Below are 18,760 nucleotides of genomic sequence, written 5' to 3'. Positions count from 1 at the left end.
TATTTTGAATATATAGTACATTTAGAATATTAGATCCATATAAAATGTTTACTATGTAAATATGAATCTTGCCTTTGTAGAAATGACCATGCTGTTCAATTTTATGTAAATATGTTTAAGTGTATAGCTTATATTTCAGGAAATAGCATTTTACATTAGTCTGTTTTTCTTTTCTTTTCAAGGAATATGGCACTGTTACCAGGAACATAGCAATCTTCAGGGACGGCCAAATTCTCACTTAACTATATATGACATCGGGTTTCAGACTGATATAAGCATGTACTTCCAACTGAAACAAACATGGTTTGCATTTAGTGAGTGGATTTTAAAAACTGGTTTTGTTAAATAATGAAAGAGAATCTTTGTCTAAAGGAAATCTTGGGTTGGTGTAACCTGTTAAATACATTTATCACTAATGTCATTAAAGTAAATGTGTCTATAATCTTAATAGCTACGTAAATGGCAAAGTCATTGAGGGGAATTTATTATATAATCTAAGAAAATAGTACTTTACAATGATGTCATGCTATTTGCCTTCACCTTAAAATGATTTGGATGTGGATGTTTATAGCCATTAACTTGATATCCAAGAAAGGTGTTTTAAAAGGAAAAAACTTTGATTTTTCAAACTTGTTTTAAAAACGGAAAAAGAAAGACCAGTTTTTTTCATAACAACACTTTTAAACTATTACAGGAATTGGAATAATGAGTAATAAAATAAATTTACATTTTGAAATGTTTATTCAGATTATTGAATTAGTTAAGGGTAATATTAACAGAATTTTTCAAGCAAGATGATTTCAGAGATAGCTTTAATTTTATATTCCTAAAATGGTTTTATTATAACATTCCTCCCATTTCATGTTCTTTAATCAAGATTTAAAAATAATCTCTAATTACATGTTGCTTTAAAGAAAATTCTTCATATTGTTTAAGTTAGAGAGCCAAACAAGGCAGGTTCGAGGAGGCCTGGTAAGAAGCCCAGAGGTAGCCTCGGGGGTGAACAGTATCTTGATGGGGGCATCATGGGTCCAAGTTTGGGTCCCATCTCCATAAATGTGAAAACTTGGTTTTGTCACTTCCCCACAAGTCATCAGGCTTTCAAGGACAGGCTCATGTTATGTAACCAGTGTGCCATTTTAGTTGTTTATACTACTAGGATACCCTTCCTGACCAGAATGCTGACCTATTCCATCTAGGACACTGCTTTCCTGGAATCAAGGCATGTGGGGATCAAAATTAATAATGAGTAGCCTTTTTAGCAAAGGGCTTTGCTTTGAGAGATTTTATTCTATAGGCTCTTGGCAAGCTTGATGACCTAGCCCTGCACAGAAGCCCCGCCCCCCAGATTCCTTTTGTCCGCCACATTCAGTTTTTCTCTTTTCCTTGGGCAGTGCTGGATCAAAATGCCACATCCTTGTTCTTTGCCTTCCCACTTCCAGCTCACATGCAGATTAGTTCCCTTCATATAACAATTTTTTTCAAATAATTTGCAGAAAGATGATTTCATTTGTAGCCATTTCTTTTTAATTATAAAAATCAGGCATCTTGGGACTTGTATCCTCATCATTTTTCCTGAATTTGAGTGATTCCATACCTTCTCAGCAATCCACTTGCAATTATCTATCATGTCTAAAGATGATGAATCTCATCATTATGTATTGAAACCTCTAGTTTTATTCTCAGGTGGATCTTAATTACAGGTTCTGTGGTCATTCCACTACTGTCTCTTAAGGGCTTTCAAGGAAATTATTGACATGATCAGAATCCGCCACTGGAGAAGTTAAATGATGTCCTTTGAGGAAGATACAGAGTTTGCTTTTATTTTCAAGTCTAGCAGTACCAATCGTTCTTCAAATGAGCCCCCACTTTCACAACCCATTTATTGGACTTTAATTGATTACTTGCTCTGTGTTTGGACAAAATTCTAGGTATCAGAGAAAAGGGCATAATGTGAAATTATACTCATTGATGGAAACACTGAAAATAAGCAGAGTTATACATATAAAAACTATCATTTTTATGAGTCTCAGATTGTGTTAGGAGATGGTTCCAATCTCATTTCTGCTATTAGTTATCCCAGTCTCCTCCTCTGAAAAGTTAGTTATACCAGCTTCTCTACAGGGTCTCAAAAAATAGATTTCCATTGTTTGCTCTTACTCAAACACAAGAAAGGAATATAGTACATAAATTCAAAGGACAATAAAATTTCTCTAATCCTTTTGGATATGCAATTTTGTAAAGGTATAAGCTTCATATGCAATGTTGTTTATCAATGCAATTTCAGAATATAAAGTGATTCTTGGTATATCTCATTTTCTTAGGTTTGTCTGAAGATAATGATTTTAGCTTAATATGGCTATACCCCATAATTTTGGACTCAGTTTGTTTTAAGAGAATCAAATATTCATGACAACATACATACATACATACATACATAATTTAAAAGAAGATGTAAGATGTAAGATCCTCTCACATCTCTGGGTTAACTGATTTCTACTAGGAGATGTTAACTGATGTGTGCTGTGACATCAGAATCTTAGTGGTGTAACAATCAAATGAAATAATGAGTGTCCTATCACTTAAAGTGCTCAGACATGAGCAGAGTAACTGTCTAGCAAAGGATGTAATAGAGCAGATTCTTTTGCAGGTGGGAACTTAAATTCCCATTAAGTTTCTTCTATAATTTCAGATTCTATGATTAGCAGTGCTATATTTCCTTAATTTTAAGATCCAAACTTTTCACTTTTTAACATATCTGAAGTCAGGATGCATCATATCATCAATGAAAAGACATTTAATGTAGGATTTTATTTTTCGTGAAAATTTATAACTAAATTAAAGATGTGTCTTTGAATTGATGAAATATAGTAATTAGGACCATTTGGTTTAAAGTAAAAAGAAACTAACTGAAGGTAGCCAAAAAGAAAAGAAAATTGGAACAAGCTGGGTGCAAGGCATTGGTACTTCTAAGAATATAGAAGCGTCTCACCAAACTCAGAAAAGCAGAAAAGCAGCTGGACTTTCAGGTGTACTTGGATCCAGGAAACAGAAAGCCAAAAGAACTCAAGATTGCCTCTCTGCTGTGTTTCTTTAATATACATACACATTATTCTGTCTTTGCAAATTCACTTATTTCACATAAAGGTGACATAGTTCATTAAGTTTATATAACTCGAAGTTCAAGAGGTCCACAAACTTCAATTCAAAACTGAAGTAGACTCCCTTAGTTCTAATCCTGAGACCTTTATTAGACAAATGGGGTTGGGTTTACATCCTGATTCCATCAATGGTAGCCATGATGGGTAGAGTCACAAAATAAAAATGTGGCAGCCAAGAGCCTGCCCTGTCAGTCAGCAAGGTCAATTAATGAAGAGGCATTGTGATGCCCAGGGTGGACAGTTCAAAGAGTTTCTTCTGTAATGATTCTCTTACTCAATGAAGTGAAAGTGAAAACATCTGAAATAGAGCTGCCTACATACAGCAGACCTTCCTTCTCTCATTTCTACAAATGGTGTGAAATGTTTCTATAGATAAAAATGAAGCCTGACCAATTGAGTTGCTCAAACTCTAGCTAAATGTTTTAATCTAGATTTCTTAGCATTTCTTGGAGATTTTGGAAATGAATTTCTAAGATTAGCATTTTGGGAGAGGTAGCACTGCTTAAATTATGGAGTGTCAGAATTGGCAGAAAAAGTCATGAAACTCAGTCCTAAATTTTTGCAGAAAGTTTGTTTTTTGGGTTGATTTGTATCACACACTAATTCTTTTTTCCTGTTTAAAGTGATAATACTCTGCCTTCTTGAAGTGTTTATCATCCTCATGCTGATCTTCCTCAGGGAACGAATCCGCATCTCCATTGCCCTGCTGAAGGAAGGGAGCAAGTAAGTCCCTGATGGAGAAACTCACATAATGTATATCAGTCACTCAAATCAGCCACTGCCTATTGTGTAGATAGACTTCCCCTTTAAGACTTGTTAAACAAATCTTTCCTTTCAAGAAGACTGAAGTTCAGACTTGATGACTTATTAGAAAGGTCATGCTAACAAATCCCTCAGTATCCCCAGACCTCAATTATCATAGGATGAACTAAGGCTGAAACCTGTGTAGTGTATGTATTAACACTTTTTGAATACCAAATGTATGTTAGAATAACATGTGAAAGTAAGTGATAAAGTGCTATGTAAAAGTAATAACTTGTATTATATATTATTCCCCTGCTGAATCATATGTTAATATTGATGGTTGAGATCATTTGCAAAACTTTAAATCACCATAATTCTATAAAGTCAATTATGTGCTATTACCATTTCTATATGAGTGACAAAATTTGCTAATAGACAGAATAATTGATCCTAGGAACACCAGACTATACATTTTCTATCTACAGCTCTTAATTCAGAACACTTTATACCCAGAACCATTTTTGTTAAAAAATGCTACAAAATAAACACTAAAATTCATGCTGGGAGATAATGATACCTACAGTTTCTAAACTATTCCAAAGGTCACTTGAGGGTAATACTTTAAACTTTTGAATAATGCATGGAAGAAACAAGAAAAGCATTACTATAAAGCCAACAGACCATGCATTCTATTTAGAATGATGAAAAACTAAGTTATTAATGACCAAAGACCAAATTATTTTAAATAGTCTGTAAGGATTATTTTAACAAAATTGTCATCTATAATAAGGGTGCCACTTGAATCCATTGGTTTAAATAGTTAACAAGCAGTTTGTTAAACTCTCTCTCCTACCCATAACTGAAACACTGTCATTAGCCACTGAAAACTCCTCATTTGCTGGGTTTATTTTCTTAAATAATATATTGTACAATTCATTGTAACTTGCCCCACTGTTACACGTGTGTGTGTGTGTGTGTGTGTGTGTGTGTGTGTGTGTGTGTGTGTGTGTGAAAGGGCCAATACAACTGTGACATGTTGATAGTTTTTTTCAAGGGAAATAAGAGCTGGAATAAATTGGTATGAGATACAGGGTAAACATAGAGATGCTCAGTGTTTTGCTTCATAGCAGTATCTGGAGAAAGAGAACTTAGCTTAAATAGTGTGGTGAACAAGGTAACAAATGCAAAAAGCATCTAAGATATGCCAATGCATTGCGTTAGGAGTGGAAATAGTTCCATCATAGTTCTTAGTGGTTATATCAAACAGTACTGGGTTTCCAGTGTCATATGCTGAAAAGATTATTCAAAAGTAGGAACAGGGCAACTAGGATGGTGAACATTTCAGACACCATGACTTATGAGGAAATATTAAAGGAATGATTATACTGGAGTATGAAAGAATAAGGAGTTCCTTGAAGGGCTGCTATATGGAAAAGGTGATCATTTTTTCTCCAAAAGGTAGTGGATATGAGTAACAGGCTAGCTGATAAGGAAGAACTTTCTAATATTTTGGGTATTAAGAGAATAGAATAAGCATTGTCATACAAAAGTAAGTTTTTATCACTCCATATGGTCACCAGAAACTAATGAACATATTTAAAAGATAACATAGAAGGGATTCCTGAATTAGGAAGGGATTCTCACATTTGATCAGATGATCTCAAGGTCCTCTCCAATTTTGAGAGTCTAAGAATCTAAACAAAAGGAAGAACTATGATTACAATGTATCAAATCTTTATGAGTCATACAGAAATAACCAAAGAGGAGAAGGTTTAGGGTATCAAATCTTTGAGTCATATGGAAACTTGGGGGAACTTTGGGGAACTTTTGACAGGAATCCAATATGAACATTAAAATAAGGCCTCTAATTACTAAAAACAAATAACATTTAAGTAAAATTTAAAAGCCAATTAAAAATTTTAATTTTTTTAAGAAAATGCCAGAATGATCAGCATAAAAGAGTCAATGGTTATTACCACCATTCTTAGAATGGATTCATTTTAAAGCTTATTTCTGGTTTTAACAGATGAAGATTTAATTGAGAAATTATATCTGAATCATCTTGATTTTCAACTATTTGCTTTATTTCAGAGCCATTGGATACCTCCCTACTACATTAATTTATCCAGTTTTAACTTTCATTTTCCTCTCCATCTGTATTGCCTACTGGGCAGTGACAGCAATGTATCCTTTGGTAATTGACATCTTTAAACCTCAGGTCCACACTACTATTTAAGAACCAAGAGTTTGTGTCCAATGCTTTCCATCCTAGGAAGACTCAGAACATCCTAAAGGTTTTTTTTTTTTTTCGCTAAGCTCTAAAAATCTTTGTCTGCTGATTGAATTTCCCCCCAGATAGGTCATATGGTAGATTTTGTTTTGTCTTCACATATGGTACTTCTTCTTTGCAATAACCTAAGAAAATTCCTTTGTATTCTACTGTTAAGGGGCCACTCAGTGTAGCTGACCCATGTTATATTATTCCCGGTCTGAATAAATGTATGAATTAAAGGATTAGAAGTTTTTTGAAGTTAATCTCACTGCAGGCTTTTGAGTTATTTACATTATTTTCTTGTCCATCTACTTTCTATCTACCAGTTGGAATAGTTTATCCTTAATAGGTTAACCCAGTTACTTGGCTACATCGGGAGTACCTATATACAAAGTCATATCCCCAGAAAGGACATGTAAACATGAAAATACAACCTGTAACCCAGAGGTAAGTCAAAGAAACTCTCTCTCTTTTACTTACTTCAATACAGAACTCTACTACATTTCACCTAGCAGTTGTAAAAATCATTCAGAAATAGAGACCTTAATGGGGACCACTGTTAAGAAGGGAAGGGTGGGTCAGGTGTTAGCAGGAGAGCCCTGAAATGGTAGGCAGAATAGAGACAAAGCACTATTATTTCCTGAGCCCATGGAAGAAGCAGGAATGGTCAACAACAACAGTAATAAATGTGAAATTTTAGTGGATGCAGAGTGGTGACCATATGATAGAAAATGAAATACTTTACAGTGCTCATTAAGGAATAATATAAAGTGATGGGATAGAAAATAGGAATAACAGAGGCACCTGGTTGGCTCAGTGGATTAAGCATCTGCCTTTGGCTCAGGTCATGATTCTAGGGTCCTAGGATCAAGCCCCTTGTTGGGCTCCCTGCTCAGCAGGGAGTCTGCTTCTCCCTCTCCCCTTCCTCCCCACTTGTGATCATGCTTTCTCTCATGCTCGCTCACTCTCAAATCTTAAAAAAAAACAACTATATATTCAAAAAAGAAAATAGGACTAACTGCAGAAGTTAATGTGAAAAGAGTAGGACATGCATTTGGGGGGTTACACAAGAAGACAAGGCAGGGAATGTGTTATCTTGGAATGGCATTTCATACTATATTATCTGTATTTTTTTTGAGTGCAGATTTTTAATACAACTGAAATTGCCAGAGTTTGCCCTGGGGCTCAGTGTAACTTTGCTTTCTATGGTGGAAAGAGCCTATACCATCAGTATGTCCCTACCTTCCAGATGTTCAACCTATTTGTCTTTCTCTGGCTTATAAACTTCATCATTGCACTGGGTCAGTGTGCCCTTGCTGGTGCCTTTGCTTCTTATTACTGGGCCTTGAAAAAACCTGATGACATCCCACAGTATCCAGTTTTTACTGCATTTGGACGAGCCATACGGTAAGTTCCACATGGAATCCTACATCTGTCTTCCCAGTTATGTTTAGTGTGCTTATAATTCAATCTTATGCTTATATAATTCAAGTGGCAAAATACAAATGAGGTCAAAGGTATGATTTAAGATTCATGGATGTCCATTGGCTATGTTTGGTTTTATAGCCACAATTTTACAGTCCCTACCCAGGCCAACATCCTTCTAAAAGCCATAGGTTGCTGAAGACAGGTAATAGGGGAGGGAACCAAAATAAAAATTAAGAATTAACTTGACTTCTCTCCATTGCTTAGCCCAAACATTGTATTTTATGATGACAGGTTTTTGGTATCATTTTTGTAGATGAAGGACAATATAGATGTATATCATATAAAATCCTCTAAGAAGACCTTTATCAACCTGAATAAGAATGTGTAATAAACTCTTCCCTATCCTTCTGCAGATCCTTTTTACCTATTAAAATTGTTTAGCATCCTTTTAGTTAGTAGTAAAGATATTTTGACTTTGATTCTCATTTTATCTTTGCCCAGATATCACACAGGATCCCTAGCATTTGGATCTTTAATTCTTGCATTAATTCAAATGTTTAAATTAGTCCTAGAATACTTGGACCACCGTCTTAAAGGTAAGACTCCAGAATTCATCTTTTCTCAGACTTCCTGACTACTGTAAAGAGAATGGATTGGGGCAGGGAGTTAAGGGAAATATGATGACTGCAAGTTGGACTAGGGTAATGAGGATGGGGTGGTCAGATTGGGGATATGTTTGGAAGAAAAAGCCAACAGAACTTGCTGAGAGATAGGATATGGGACAGGAGAGGATGGGAGGAGAAGCAGTGGTAAAAAAAAGAAAAAGAGAGAGAGAAAGTGTATGATGCCATTTACTAAGATGTAGAAACCAGGAGAAGCAAATTTCAAAGAAGGGATGAAAAACTGTTTTTAGTATGTTAATATTGAGAATCATGGTGGAGATGTCAGGCAGTTTTAAGTCTGAAGCTCAGAATAAGTCAGGCTTAAAATATAAATATGGGTGTCATCAGCATAAATCTTTACACATAACACATATAGTTTACAAACTCTACTTTGCACTTTATTTTATTATTAATTGCCAAAATAGTCTTCAAACAGAAAAACTAAGTTGAACATTCTCAGTTACCTGATTTTAAAACTTAATATAAAGCTACAGTAATCAAAACAGTGTGGTGCTAGCCTAAGGACAGACACATAGACCTGGAATAGAATAGAGACCCAAAAATTAACCCTCACATATAAGGCCATTCAATGGGGAAAGGACAGTATTTTTCAACTAACATTACTAGAAAAATGGATATCTACCTACGAAAGAATGAAGTTGGACGCTTACACAATATGCAAAAATTAATTCAAAATAGATCAAAGACTTAAAACCTAAACCTAAAACCTAAAACCTAAACCTAAAAAAAAAAAAAAAAAGTAAAACTCTTAGAAGAAAGCATAGGAGGAAATATTCGTGGATGTTGGATTTGATGAAGAGTTCTTAGCACAGGTAACAAAGGAAAAAAAAAAACAGAATAAATAGGCTTCATACACACAAAGTTTGTGCATCAAGGAACACTAATAAGAGAGTGAAAAGACAACCCACAGAATAGGAAAAAATATTTGCAAGTCATCTACCCAATAAGCAACTAATATTCAGAACATATAAAGAGCTTCCACAGTGGCAAAAGGGCAGAAGAATAGGGGACCTTGTTTCACCTGATCCCTTGAATTTAGCTGGATGTCTATCAAACCATTCTGAACACCCATGAATTCAGCCTGAGATATAAGAAAATATATCTGGAACTCTACAAGTAGAAAAGCAACTGTTTTTTTGCAAGGTAGGAGGTGCGGGGAGATATTGGAAGATAAACGGGAGAGGGGAGGAAGCCTCCATAAGCCAGCTAGCAGAAAGTGATATAGCCCCAGAAGACAAAATCAGAACCGTTAGAAATCTGCTCCAGTGAGAGACATCCCTGTCTACAAGGGGCTCAGGGGATGAAAAGGGCAGAATTCTAGATGGGTCATTGTGGTGTCAGGATCCCAGGAGTCACAGAACAGACGGGGGTGTCTGAACTGGTAGAGTGCCCAAGCAGCAGAGTGGGGAAACTGGTTATAGTCAGTGAGCCCAGGAGAGGACTCTCAGTCCAGGTCACCATAAACTGCAAGCCGAGCTGGTTGGGTGACCACTCTGCCTGAGCACTTTGAAAAGGACTGGAACATGCAGCCATTTGCCACATCCCAGAAGGGGCAAAAAGGGTGCACCCAAGACTGAGCAATAGCTCTTGGGGTGGCAGCCCTGGAAAGGACAGTAGGGTGATACCCAGCAGTCCCCTGGGAACAGTGGAGCAGGGTATGCACATAAGCCCACAATCACTCTCAGTTCCTGGGCACACAAAGGGCAGCGACACAGGTCCCTTGGACACCCACTAGGAGGATTACAGTGGCATGCACTGCAAGAGACTGTGGAGACTGGCACACACAAAAGTGAAGACTGTTTGTCCCACAGGTTTATTGAAGAGGGGAGACTGTGATCTTTTAGCTCTGGGGCTGGGGATCAGGGCATGGCCATTTTTATTCTGATCCTCTAAAGACGTGCGGAAAGCCTCCAGGGAATAAAAGCCACACAGAGGACCAACTTACACTGAGCATAGCCCCCTGGCAAGGGGCAGTGCAACTCCAACCAGGTAAAGACCTGAGAAGCAACAGAGCAATCCCCTCCCTTAGAAGATAATCTGGAAGAACAGGTGCAAACTAGGTTACCGATCCCACAAGACTGTAAAATTTCAGCACCAGGGGAAAATAGTATATTGAGTTTGAGATTTATTCTCACGATTTGGTTTTCAGTCTAAAATTTTCCATTTTTTATGTTTTTAAATTGCTTTTTAACTTTTATTTTTTACATATACATTTAATAGGTATATGCTTCATTTTAGTTCTTTTTTTCACTATTCAATTTATTTTTTGTATATAGGTAAGTTTTGCTTTCTTTGCAATTTTGGGAGGTAGTGTCTTCTAACACACAGCAATTATAAAGTTAATAGTTGGGCTAGAAAAAAAGCATAAAAGACAGCAGAGGATCTCTAAGTGCAGAAATGAGATCTAATCAGGCCAAACTTAAAAATGCTATAACTGAGATGCAGTCTAAATTGGATGCTCTAACAGCTAGGGTGAATGAGGCAGAAGAGAGAGTAAGGGATCTAGAAGACAGGCTGATAGAAAGGAAGGAAATAAAGGAAAAGAGAGAAAGACAACTCAGAGCCCATGAAGAAAGGCTTTAAGAATTTAATAATGCTTTGAAATGAACAAATGTCAGAATTATTTGTGTGCCTGAGAGGGAAGGGGGAGCAGAAGGTATATTTGAGCAAATCATAGCTGAGAACCTCACTAATCTGGGGAAGGAAACAAGCATTCATGTCCAAGAGGCAGAGAGGACCCTTCCCCAAATCAATAAAAATAGATCAACACCCTGACATATAATAGTGAAGCTTGCAAATTTTAGAGAAAAAGAGAGAATCCTGAGACCAGCTCGAGACAAAGGGGTTCCTTACCTACAGAGGGAGGAACATCAGATTAACATCAGACCTATCCACAGAAACCTGGCAGGCCAGAAAGGGCTGGCATGATATATTCAGGGTACTAAATGAGAAGAACATGAAGCCAAGAATTCTTTTTCCAGCAAGGCTATCATTCAGAATGGAAGGAGGGATAAAGAGCTTCCAGGACAGGCAGAAACTGAAAGAATATGTGACCACCAAGCCAGCCCTGCAAGAAATATTAAGGGGGATCCTGTAAATGAAGAGGAACCCCAAGAGTAACATAGACCAGAAAGAAACAGAGACTTTACAGGTAATACAATGGCACTAAATTCATATATTTCAATAGTTACCCTGAATGTAAATGGGCTAAATGCTACAATCAAAAAATACAGGGTATCAGATTGGATCAAAAAGCAAGACCCATATGCTGTCTACAAGAGACTCATTTTAGACCTAAAGACACCTCCAGACTGCAACTGAGGGGGTGGAGAACCATTTACCATGCTAGTGGTCCTTAAAAGAAGGTTGGGGTAGCAATCCTCATATGAGACAAATAATATTTTAAACCAAAGACTGTAATAAGAGTTGAAGAGGGACACTATATCATACTTAAAGGGTCTATCCAACAAGAAGATTTACCAGTTGTAAATATTTATGCCCCCAACATGGGAGCAGCCAATTATATAAACCAATTAATAACCAAAGTAAAGAAACATATTGATAATAATACATTAATAGTAGGGGACTTGCACCCCACACTCTCAGCAAAGGACATATCATCCAAGCAGAAGATCAACAAAGAAACAAGGGCTTTGAATGACACACTAGACCAGATGGACTTCACAGATATATACAGAACATTCCATCCTAAAACAACAGAATACTCATTCTTCTCAAGTGCACTTGGAACTTTCTCTAGAATAGATCATGTCCTGGGTCACAAATCAGGTCTCAAATGATACCAAAAGATTGAGAGTATTCCCTGCATATTTTCTGACCACAGTGCTTTGAAACTTGAACTCAATCACAAGAGGAAATTTGGAAGGAACGCAAACACTTGGAGGTTAAAGAGTACACTGCTAAAGAATGAATGGGTCAACCCAGATTAAAGTAGAACTTAAACAATTCATTGAAACCAATGAAAATGAAAACACACTGGATCAAAACTTATGGGATACTGCAAAGGTGGTCCTAAGAGGGAAGTACGTAGTCATTCAAGCCTCTCTCAAAAAATTAGAAAAATCCCAAATACACAAGCTAACCTTACACCTAAAGGACCTGGAGAAAGAACAGCAAATAAATCCTAAAACAAAAAGAAGAGAAATGATAAAGATTAGAGCAGAAAACAATGAAATAGAAACCAGAAGAATAGAACTGATTAACGAAACTAGAAGCTGGTTCTTTGAAAGAATTAATAAGATCGATAAACCTTTGGCCAGATTTATCCAAAAGAAAAGAGAAAGAACCCAAATTAATAAAATAATGAATGAAAGGGGAGAGAGCATGACCAACACCAAGGAAATACAATTATAAGAATGTATTATGAACAACTATATGCCAACAAATGAGGCAATCTGGAAGAAATGGATGCATTCCTGGAAACTTATAAACTACCAAAACTGAAACAGGAAAAAATAGAAAATCTGAAAAGACCAATATCCAGCAAGGAAATTGAAGCCTTAATAAATCTCCAACACACAAGAGTCCAGGGCTGATAGCTTCCCAGGAGAATTCTACCAAATATTTAAAGAAGAAATAATACCTATTCTTCTGAAGATGTTTCAAAAAATAGACATGGAAGGAAAACTTCCAAACTCTTTCTATGAGGCCAGCATTACCTTGATCCCCAAACCAGACAAAGACCTTATCAAAAAGAATTACAGACCAATGTCCCTGATGAATGTGGATGCCAAAATACTCACCAAGATACTATCCCGTAGGATCCAACAGTACATTAAAAGGATTATTCACCACGACCAAGTGGGATTTATTCCTGGGCTGCAAGGATAGTTAGATATCCCCAAATCAATCAACGTGATACACCATATTAATAAAAAAAAAATATGATCCTCTCATTTGATGCAGAAAAGCATTTGACAAAGTATAGCATCCTTTCTTGATTAAAACTCTTCATAGTGTAGGGACAGAGGAAACATACCTCAATATCATAAAAGCCTTATATGAAAAGCCCACAAGGAATATCATTCTCAATGGGGAAAAAATGAGAGCTTTTTCCTTAAGGTCAGGAACACAGCAGGGATGTCCACTCTCACCACTGCTATTCAACATAGTACTAGAAGTCCTAGCTTCAGCAATCAGACAACAAAAGGAAATAAAATGCATTCAAACTGGCAAAGAAGTCAAACTCTCACTCTTCACAGATGACATGATACTTTATGTGGAAAACCCAAAAGAACTCATACAGCAATTCAGCAACGTGGCAGGATACAAATCAATGCACAGAAATCAGTTGCATTTCTATACACTAACAATGTGACTGAAGAAAGAGAAATTAAGGAATCAATTACATTTACAGTTGCACCAAAACCCATAAGATACCTAGTAATAAACCTAACCAAAGAGGTAAAGGATCTGTACTCTAAAAACTAAAGAACACTTACGAAAGAAATTGAGGAAGACACAAAGAGATAGAAAAACATTCCATGCTCATGGATTGGAAGAATAGACATTGTTAAAATGTCTGTGCTGCCCAGAGCAATATACACATTCAGTGCAATCCCTATCAAAATACCATCAACATTTTTCACAGAGCTGGAACAAACAATCCTAAAATTTGTATGGAACCACAAAAGACCCCAAATAGCCAAACCAATCTTGAAAAAGAAAATCAAAGCTGGTGGCATCACAATGCTGGACTTAAAGCTATATTACAAAGCTGTGATCATCAGGACAGCATGGTACTGGCACAAAAACCGACACATAGATCATTGGAACAGAGTAGACAGCCCAGAAATGGACCCTCAACTCTATGGTCAACTTATCTTTGACAAAGCAGGAAAGAATATCCAATGGAAAAAAGACAGTCTCTTCAATAAATGGTATTGGGAAAATTGGACAGACACAGAAGAATGAAACTGGACCATTCTTTTATACCATACAAAAAGATAAACTCAAAATGGATGAAAGACCTAAATTTGAGATAGGAATCCATCAGTATCCTAGAGAAGAACACAGGCAGTAATCTCTTCAACCTCAACCACAGCAACTTCTTGCGAGTCACATCTCCAAAGGCAAGGGAAACAAAGACAAAAATGAACTATTGGGACTTCATCAAGATAAAAAAACTTCTGCACAGCAATGGAAACAGTCAACAAAACTAAAAGGCAACCTACAGAATGGGAGAAGAAATTTGCAAATGACATATTAGATAAAGGGCGGGTATCCAAGGTCTATAAAGAACTTCTCAAACTCAACACCCAAAAAGCAAATAATCCAGTCAAGAAAAGGGCAGAAGACATGAACAAACACTTCTGCAAAGAAGACATACAGATGGTCAGCAGATATATGAGAAAATGCTCCACATCACTTGTCATCAGGGAAGTACAAATCAAAACCATGATGAGATACCAGCTTACACCAGTTAGAATGGCTAAAATTAACAAGACAGGAAACAACAAATGTTGTCGAAGATGTGGAGAAAGGAGAACCCTCTTACACTTTGGTCAGAATAAAAGTTGGAGCAGCCCCTCTGGAAAACAGTATGGCGGTTCCTCAAGAAGTTAAAAATAGAGCTACCCTACAGCCTGGTGTTTGCACTACTGAGTATTTGCCCCAAAGATACAGAAATAGTGAAAAGAAGGGGTACCTGCACCCCAATGGTCATAGCAGCAATGTCCACAATAGCCAAACTGTGGAAGGAGCTGAGTTGTCCTTCAACAGATGAATTGATAAAGAAGATGTGGTTCATATATACAATGGAATATTACTCAGCCATCAGAAAGGATGAATACCTACCATTTACATCAACATGGATAGAACTCCAGGGTATTAAGCTGAGTGAGGTGAGTCAGTCAGAGAAAGACAATTATCATATGTTTTCACTCATAGGTGGAATATGAGAAATACTGCAGAAGATCACAGGGGAAGGGAGGGAAAACTGAATGGGAAGAAATCAGAGAGGGAGACAAACCGTGAGAGACTCTTTACTCCAGGGAAACAAACTGAGGATTACAGAAGGGAGGGGGTGGGGGGATGCAACTAGTGAATCACTGAACACTACATCAAAAACTGATGATGTACTGTATGTTGGCTCATAGAATTTAAATAAAAAGAGCTTCCACAACTCAACAATAAACAATCTGATTCAACATGAACAAAGGATTTTTCTAAAATTATGTAAATTTTTTCATAATTTTTTATTGAGGTATAATTGACAAAACTGTAATATATTTAAAGTGTACAATATGTTTTTTGATATACACATATGTTGTGAAAGGAGTCCCACATTCAAGGTAATAAATGTCCATTATCTCACATGTTTCTCTTCCTTCCTTCCTTCTATGAGAATGCTTAGTTCTCCATAAGCAAATTTAAATTATACAATGTATTATCAACTTTATTCACTCTTATACACTGGATCGAAAGACCTTATTCATCTTATAACTTAAAATTTATACCGTTTTACCAGCCCCTCCCTATTTCTCCCACCCCCAGACTGTAGTGACCATCATTCTACTCTATGAGTTCAACATTTTTAAAAATTGTACATATAAGTGATATCATGTGTATTTGTCTCTATCTGGCTTATTTCTCTTAGCATCATGCCCTTCAAGTTCATCTGTGTTGTTGCAAAAGCAGTATTGCCTTCTTTTTAAAAGCTGAATAATGTTCCATTGTGTATCTATACCACATTTTCTTTATCCATTGATCCATTGAATGACATGTTTTCATACATTTGATATTGTAAATGATGCTGCAGTGAACATAATACAAATATCTCTTTGAGATAGTGATTTCATTTTCTTTGGATATATATGCAGAAGTGGAATTTCTGGATCATATGGTAGTTATATTTTTAATTTTTTGAGGAACATCCATACTGTTTTCCATAGTGGAAGCACCAATTTACATTCCCACCAACAGTATACAAGGGTTCCCCTTTCTCCACATCTTCACCTCCACATCCTTATCTTTTGTCTTTGGATAATAGACATCCTATCCTCTAACTCACTGTGGTTTTGATTTGTATTTCTCTGATGAATAGTGATGTTGATCACCATTTCATGTACTTTTTGGCCATCTGTATGTCTTCTTTGGAAAAATGTCTGTTCGGGTCCTTTACCCATTTTTTTTTTATTGGGTTAGTAGTGTTTTTTCCTATTGAGTTCTATGAGTTCCTTGTGTTTTTTGGATATTAACTCATCACATATATGGTTTGCAGATATTTTCTCCCATTCCACAGATTGCCTTTTCATTTTGTTGATGGTTTCCTTTGCAGTGCAGAAGCTTTTTAGTTTGATGGGCAGTCTCACTTATTTTTGCTTTTGTTGCCCTTGCTTTTGGCATTCAATCCAAACAATCATTGCCAAGACCAATATCAAAGAGCTTGCCTTTATGTTTTCTTCTAGGAGTTTTATGGTTTCAGGTCTCCATTCAAATCTTTAATCCATTTTGAATTGTCTTTTGTGATGTAAGAGTCCAATTTTATTCTTTTGCATGTGGACATTCAGTTTTCCCAGAACCATTGAATTGAAGAGACTAACCTTTCTCCATTCTATATTCTTGACTTCTTTTTTAAAAATTAATTGACCATATATACGTGGGTGTATTTCTGGGTTCTCTATTCTGTTCCATTCATCTATGTGGCTCTTTCTTTCCCAATGCTATATAGTATTTTGATTGCCATGCTTTGTAATATAGCGTGAAATCAGGAAATGTAATGCCTTCAGCTTTATTCTTCTTTCACAATTACTTTGACTATTCAGAGTCTTTTGTGGTTCCAAGTAAATTTTAGGACTGTTTTTTTCTATTTCTGTGAAAAATGCCATTGGAATTTTGATAGGAATTGCACTGATTTTGTAAATTGCTTGGCTATTATGGACAGTTAACAATATTAATTTTTCCGACCTATGATCATAGGATATTTTTCACTTATTTGTCTTTATTTCATCAATGCCTTACAGTTTTCAATGCACAAGGAATTCCTCACCTTAGTTAATTTTGTTTCTAGGTGTTTTCTTAATTTCTGATGCAGTTGTAAATGGGATTATCTTCTTAATTTCTCTTTTCAATAGTCAGTTGTTAGTGTATAGAAATGCAGCTGAGTTTATGTATTGATTTTCTTTCCTGCAACTTCACTGAATTCATTTATTCTAATAGATTGTTTTTTTCTTTTTGTGGACTGTAGGGTTTTCTATAATATCATGTGATCTGAAAAGACAATTTTACTTCTTCTTTTACAGTTTAATCCCTTTTATTTCTTTTTCTTGCCTAGTTGCTCTGACTAGGACTTCTAGTACTATGTTGAATAAGAATGGCAAGAGTGAACATCCTTGTCTTATTCCTGATTTTAGAGGAAAAGCTTTCAGATTTTTACCATTGAGTATCATGTTAGTTGTGGCCTTGTCATATGTGGCTTTTATTATGTTAAGGCATTCTCTAATCAATTTATAGGTATAAATTTTAAGTTATAAGTTATAACTTCAGTTATTTAAGTTATAAGATGAAAGGAGGTTGAATTTTGTCAAGTGAATTTTCTGCATCAACCAAGATGACCATGATTTTGATCCTTCGTTTTGTTAATGTGGTACATCACGTTTATTGATTTGCATATATTGAGCCATCCTTGCATCTCTTGGATGAATCCACTTGATCTTGGTGTATGATCCTTTTACTGTACTGCTGAATTCAGTTTGCTAATATTTTGTTGAGGATTTTTGCATTTATGTTCATTAGGGATATTGGCCTATAATTTTCTCTTTGTGTAGTGTCCTTCTCTTGCTTTGGTTATCAGGGTGATTCTGGCCTTGTAAAATGAATTTGGAAATGTTTCTCCTCTTCTGTTTTTTAGAAGAGTTTGAGAAGGATTGATATTCTTTAAATGTTTGATAGAATTTACCAGTAAAGCCATCTGGTTGTGGCCTTTTGTTTGTTGGGAAGTTTTTGTTGTTGTTGTTTTTTAAGATTTTATTTATTTGACAGAGAGAGACACATCGAGAGAGGGAACACAAGCAGGGGGAATGGGAGAGGGAGAAGCAGGCTTCCCGCTAAGCAGGGAGCCTGATGCAGGACTCGATCCCAGGACCCTGGGACCATGACCTGAGCTGAAGGCAGACACTTAACGACTGAGCCGCCCAGGTGTCCCTGTTGGGAAGTTTTTGATTATTGATTCAAAATCCTTACTAGTAATTGATCTTTACAGATTTTTTTATTTCATCATAATTCAGTCTTGGTAGGTTGTATGTCTGTAGGAATTTATCCATTTCTTCTAGGTTATCTAATTTGTGTACAGTTGTTCATAGTAGTCTCTTATGATCCTTTGTATTTCTGTGGTATTGATTGTAATATCTTCTCTTTTATTTCTGTATTTATTTCTTTGCTCCTTAGTCTAGCTAAAGGTTTGTTAATTTTGTTTATCTTTTCAAAAAACCAACTATTAGTTCTACTGATGT

General features: G+C 36.1%; 1 protein-coding gene across 10 annotated transcripts in view; it reads left to right on the top strand.

Annotated features, from left to right (window-relative positions):
• SLC44A5 (solute carrier family 44 member 5) overlaps nucleotides 1-18,760 on the top strand; it is a 360,746-nt gene that overhangs the window by 326,184 nt on the left and 15,802 nt on the right. For all 10 annotated transcript variants that reach the window (XM_027609451.2, XM_027609612.2, XM_027609801.2 and 7 more), the window contains 6 exons: nucleotides 183-314; nucleotides 3,785-3,884; nucleotides 5,997-6,089; nucleotides 6,537-6,624; nucleotides 7,322-7,584; nucleotides 8,107-8,201. In XM_027609451.2, coding sequence (XP_027465252.1) covers nucleotides 183-314; nucleotides 3,785-3,884; nucleotides 5,997-6,089; nucleotides 6,537-6,624; nucleotides 7,322-7,584; nucleotides 8,107-8,201 — 771 coding nt within the window. The remainder of the gene's footprint in view (nucleotides 1-182; nucleotides 315-3,784; nucleotides 3,885-5,996; nucleotides 6,090-6,536; nucleotides 6,625-7,321; nucleotides 7,585-8,106; nucleotides 8,202-18,760) is intronic.

Source organism: Zalophus californianus, chromosome 4, assembly GCF_009762305.2.
Source record: "Zalophus californianus isolate mZalCal1 chromosome 4, mZalCal1.pri.v2, whole genome shotgun sequence".
In the NCBI taxonomy this organism is placed as follows: Eukaryota; Metazoa; Chordata; class Mammalia; order Carnivora; family Otariidae; genus Zalophus; species Zalophus californianus.
The sequence above is the reverse complement of the archived record's forward strand: the minus strand, read 5'-3'. Positions and strand labels throughout refer to the sequence as shown.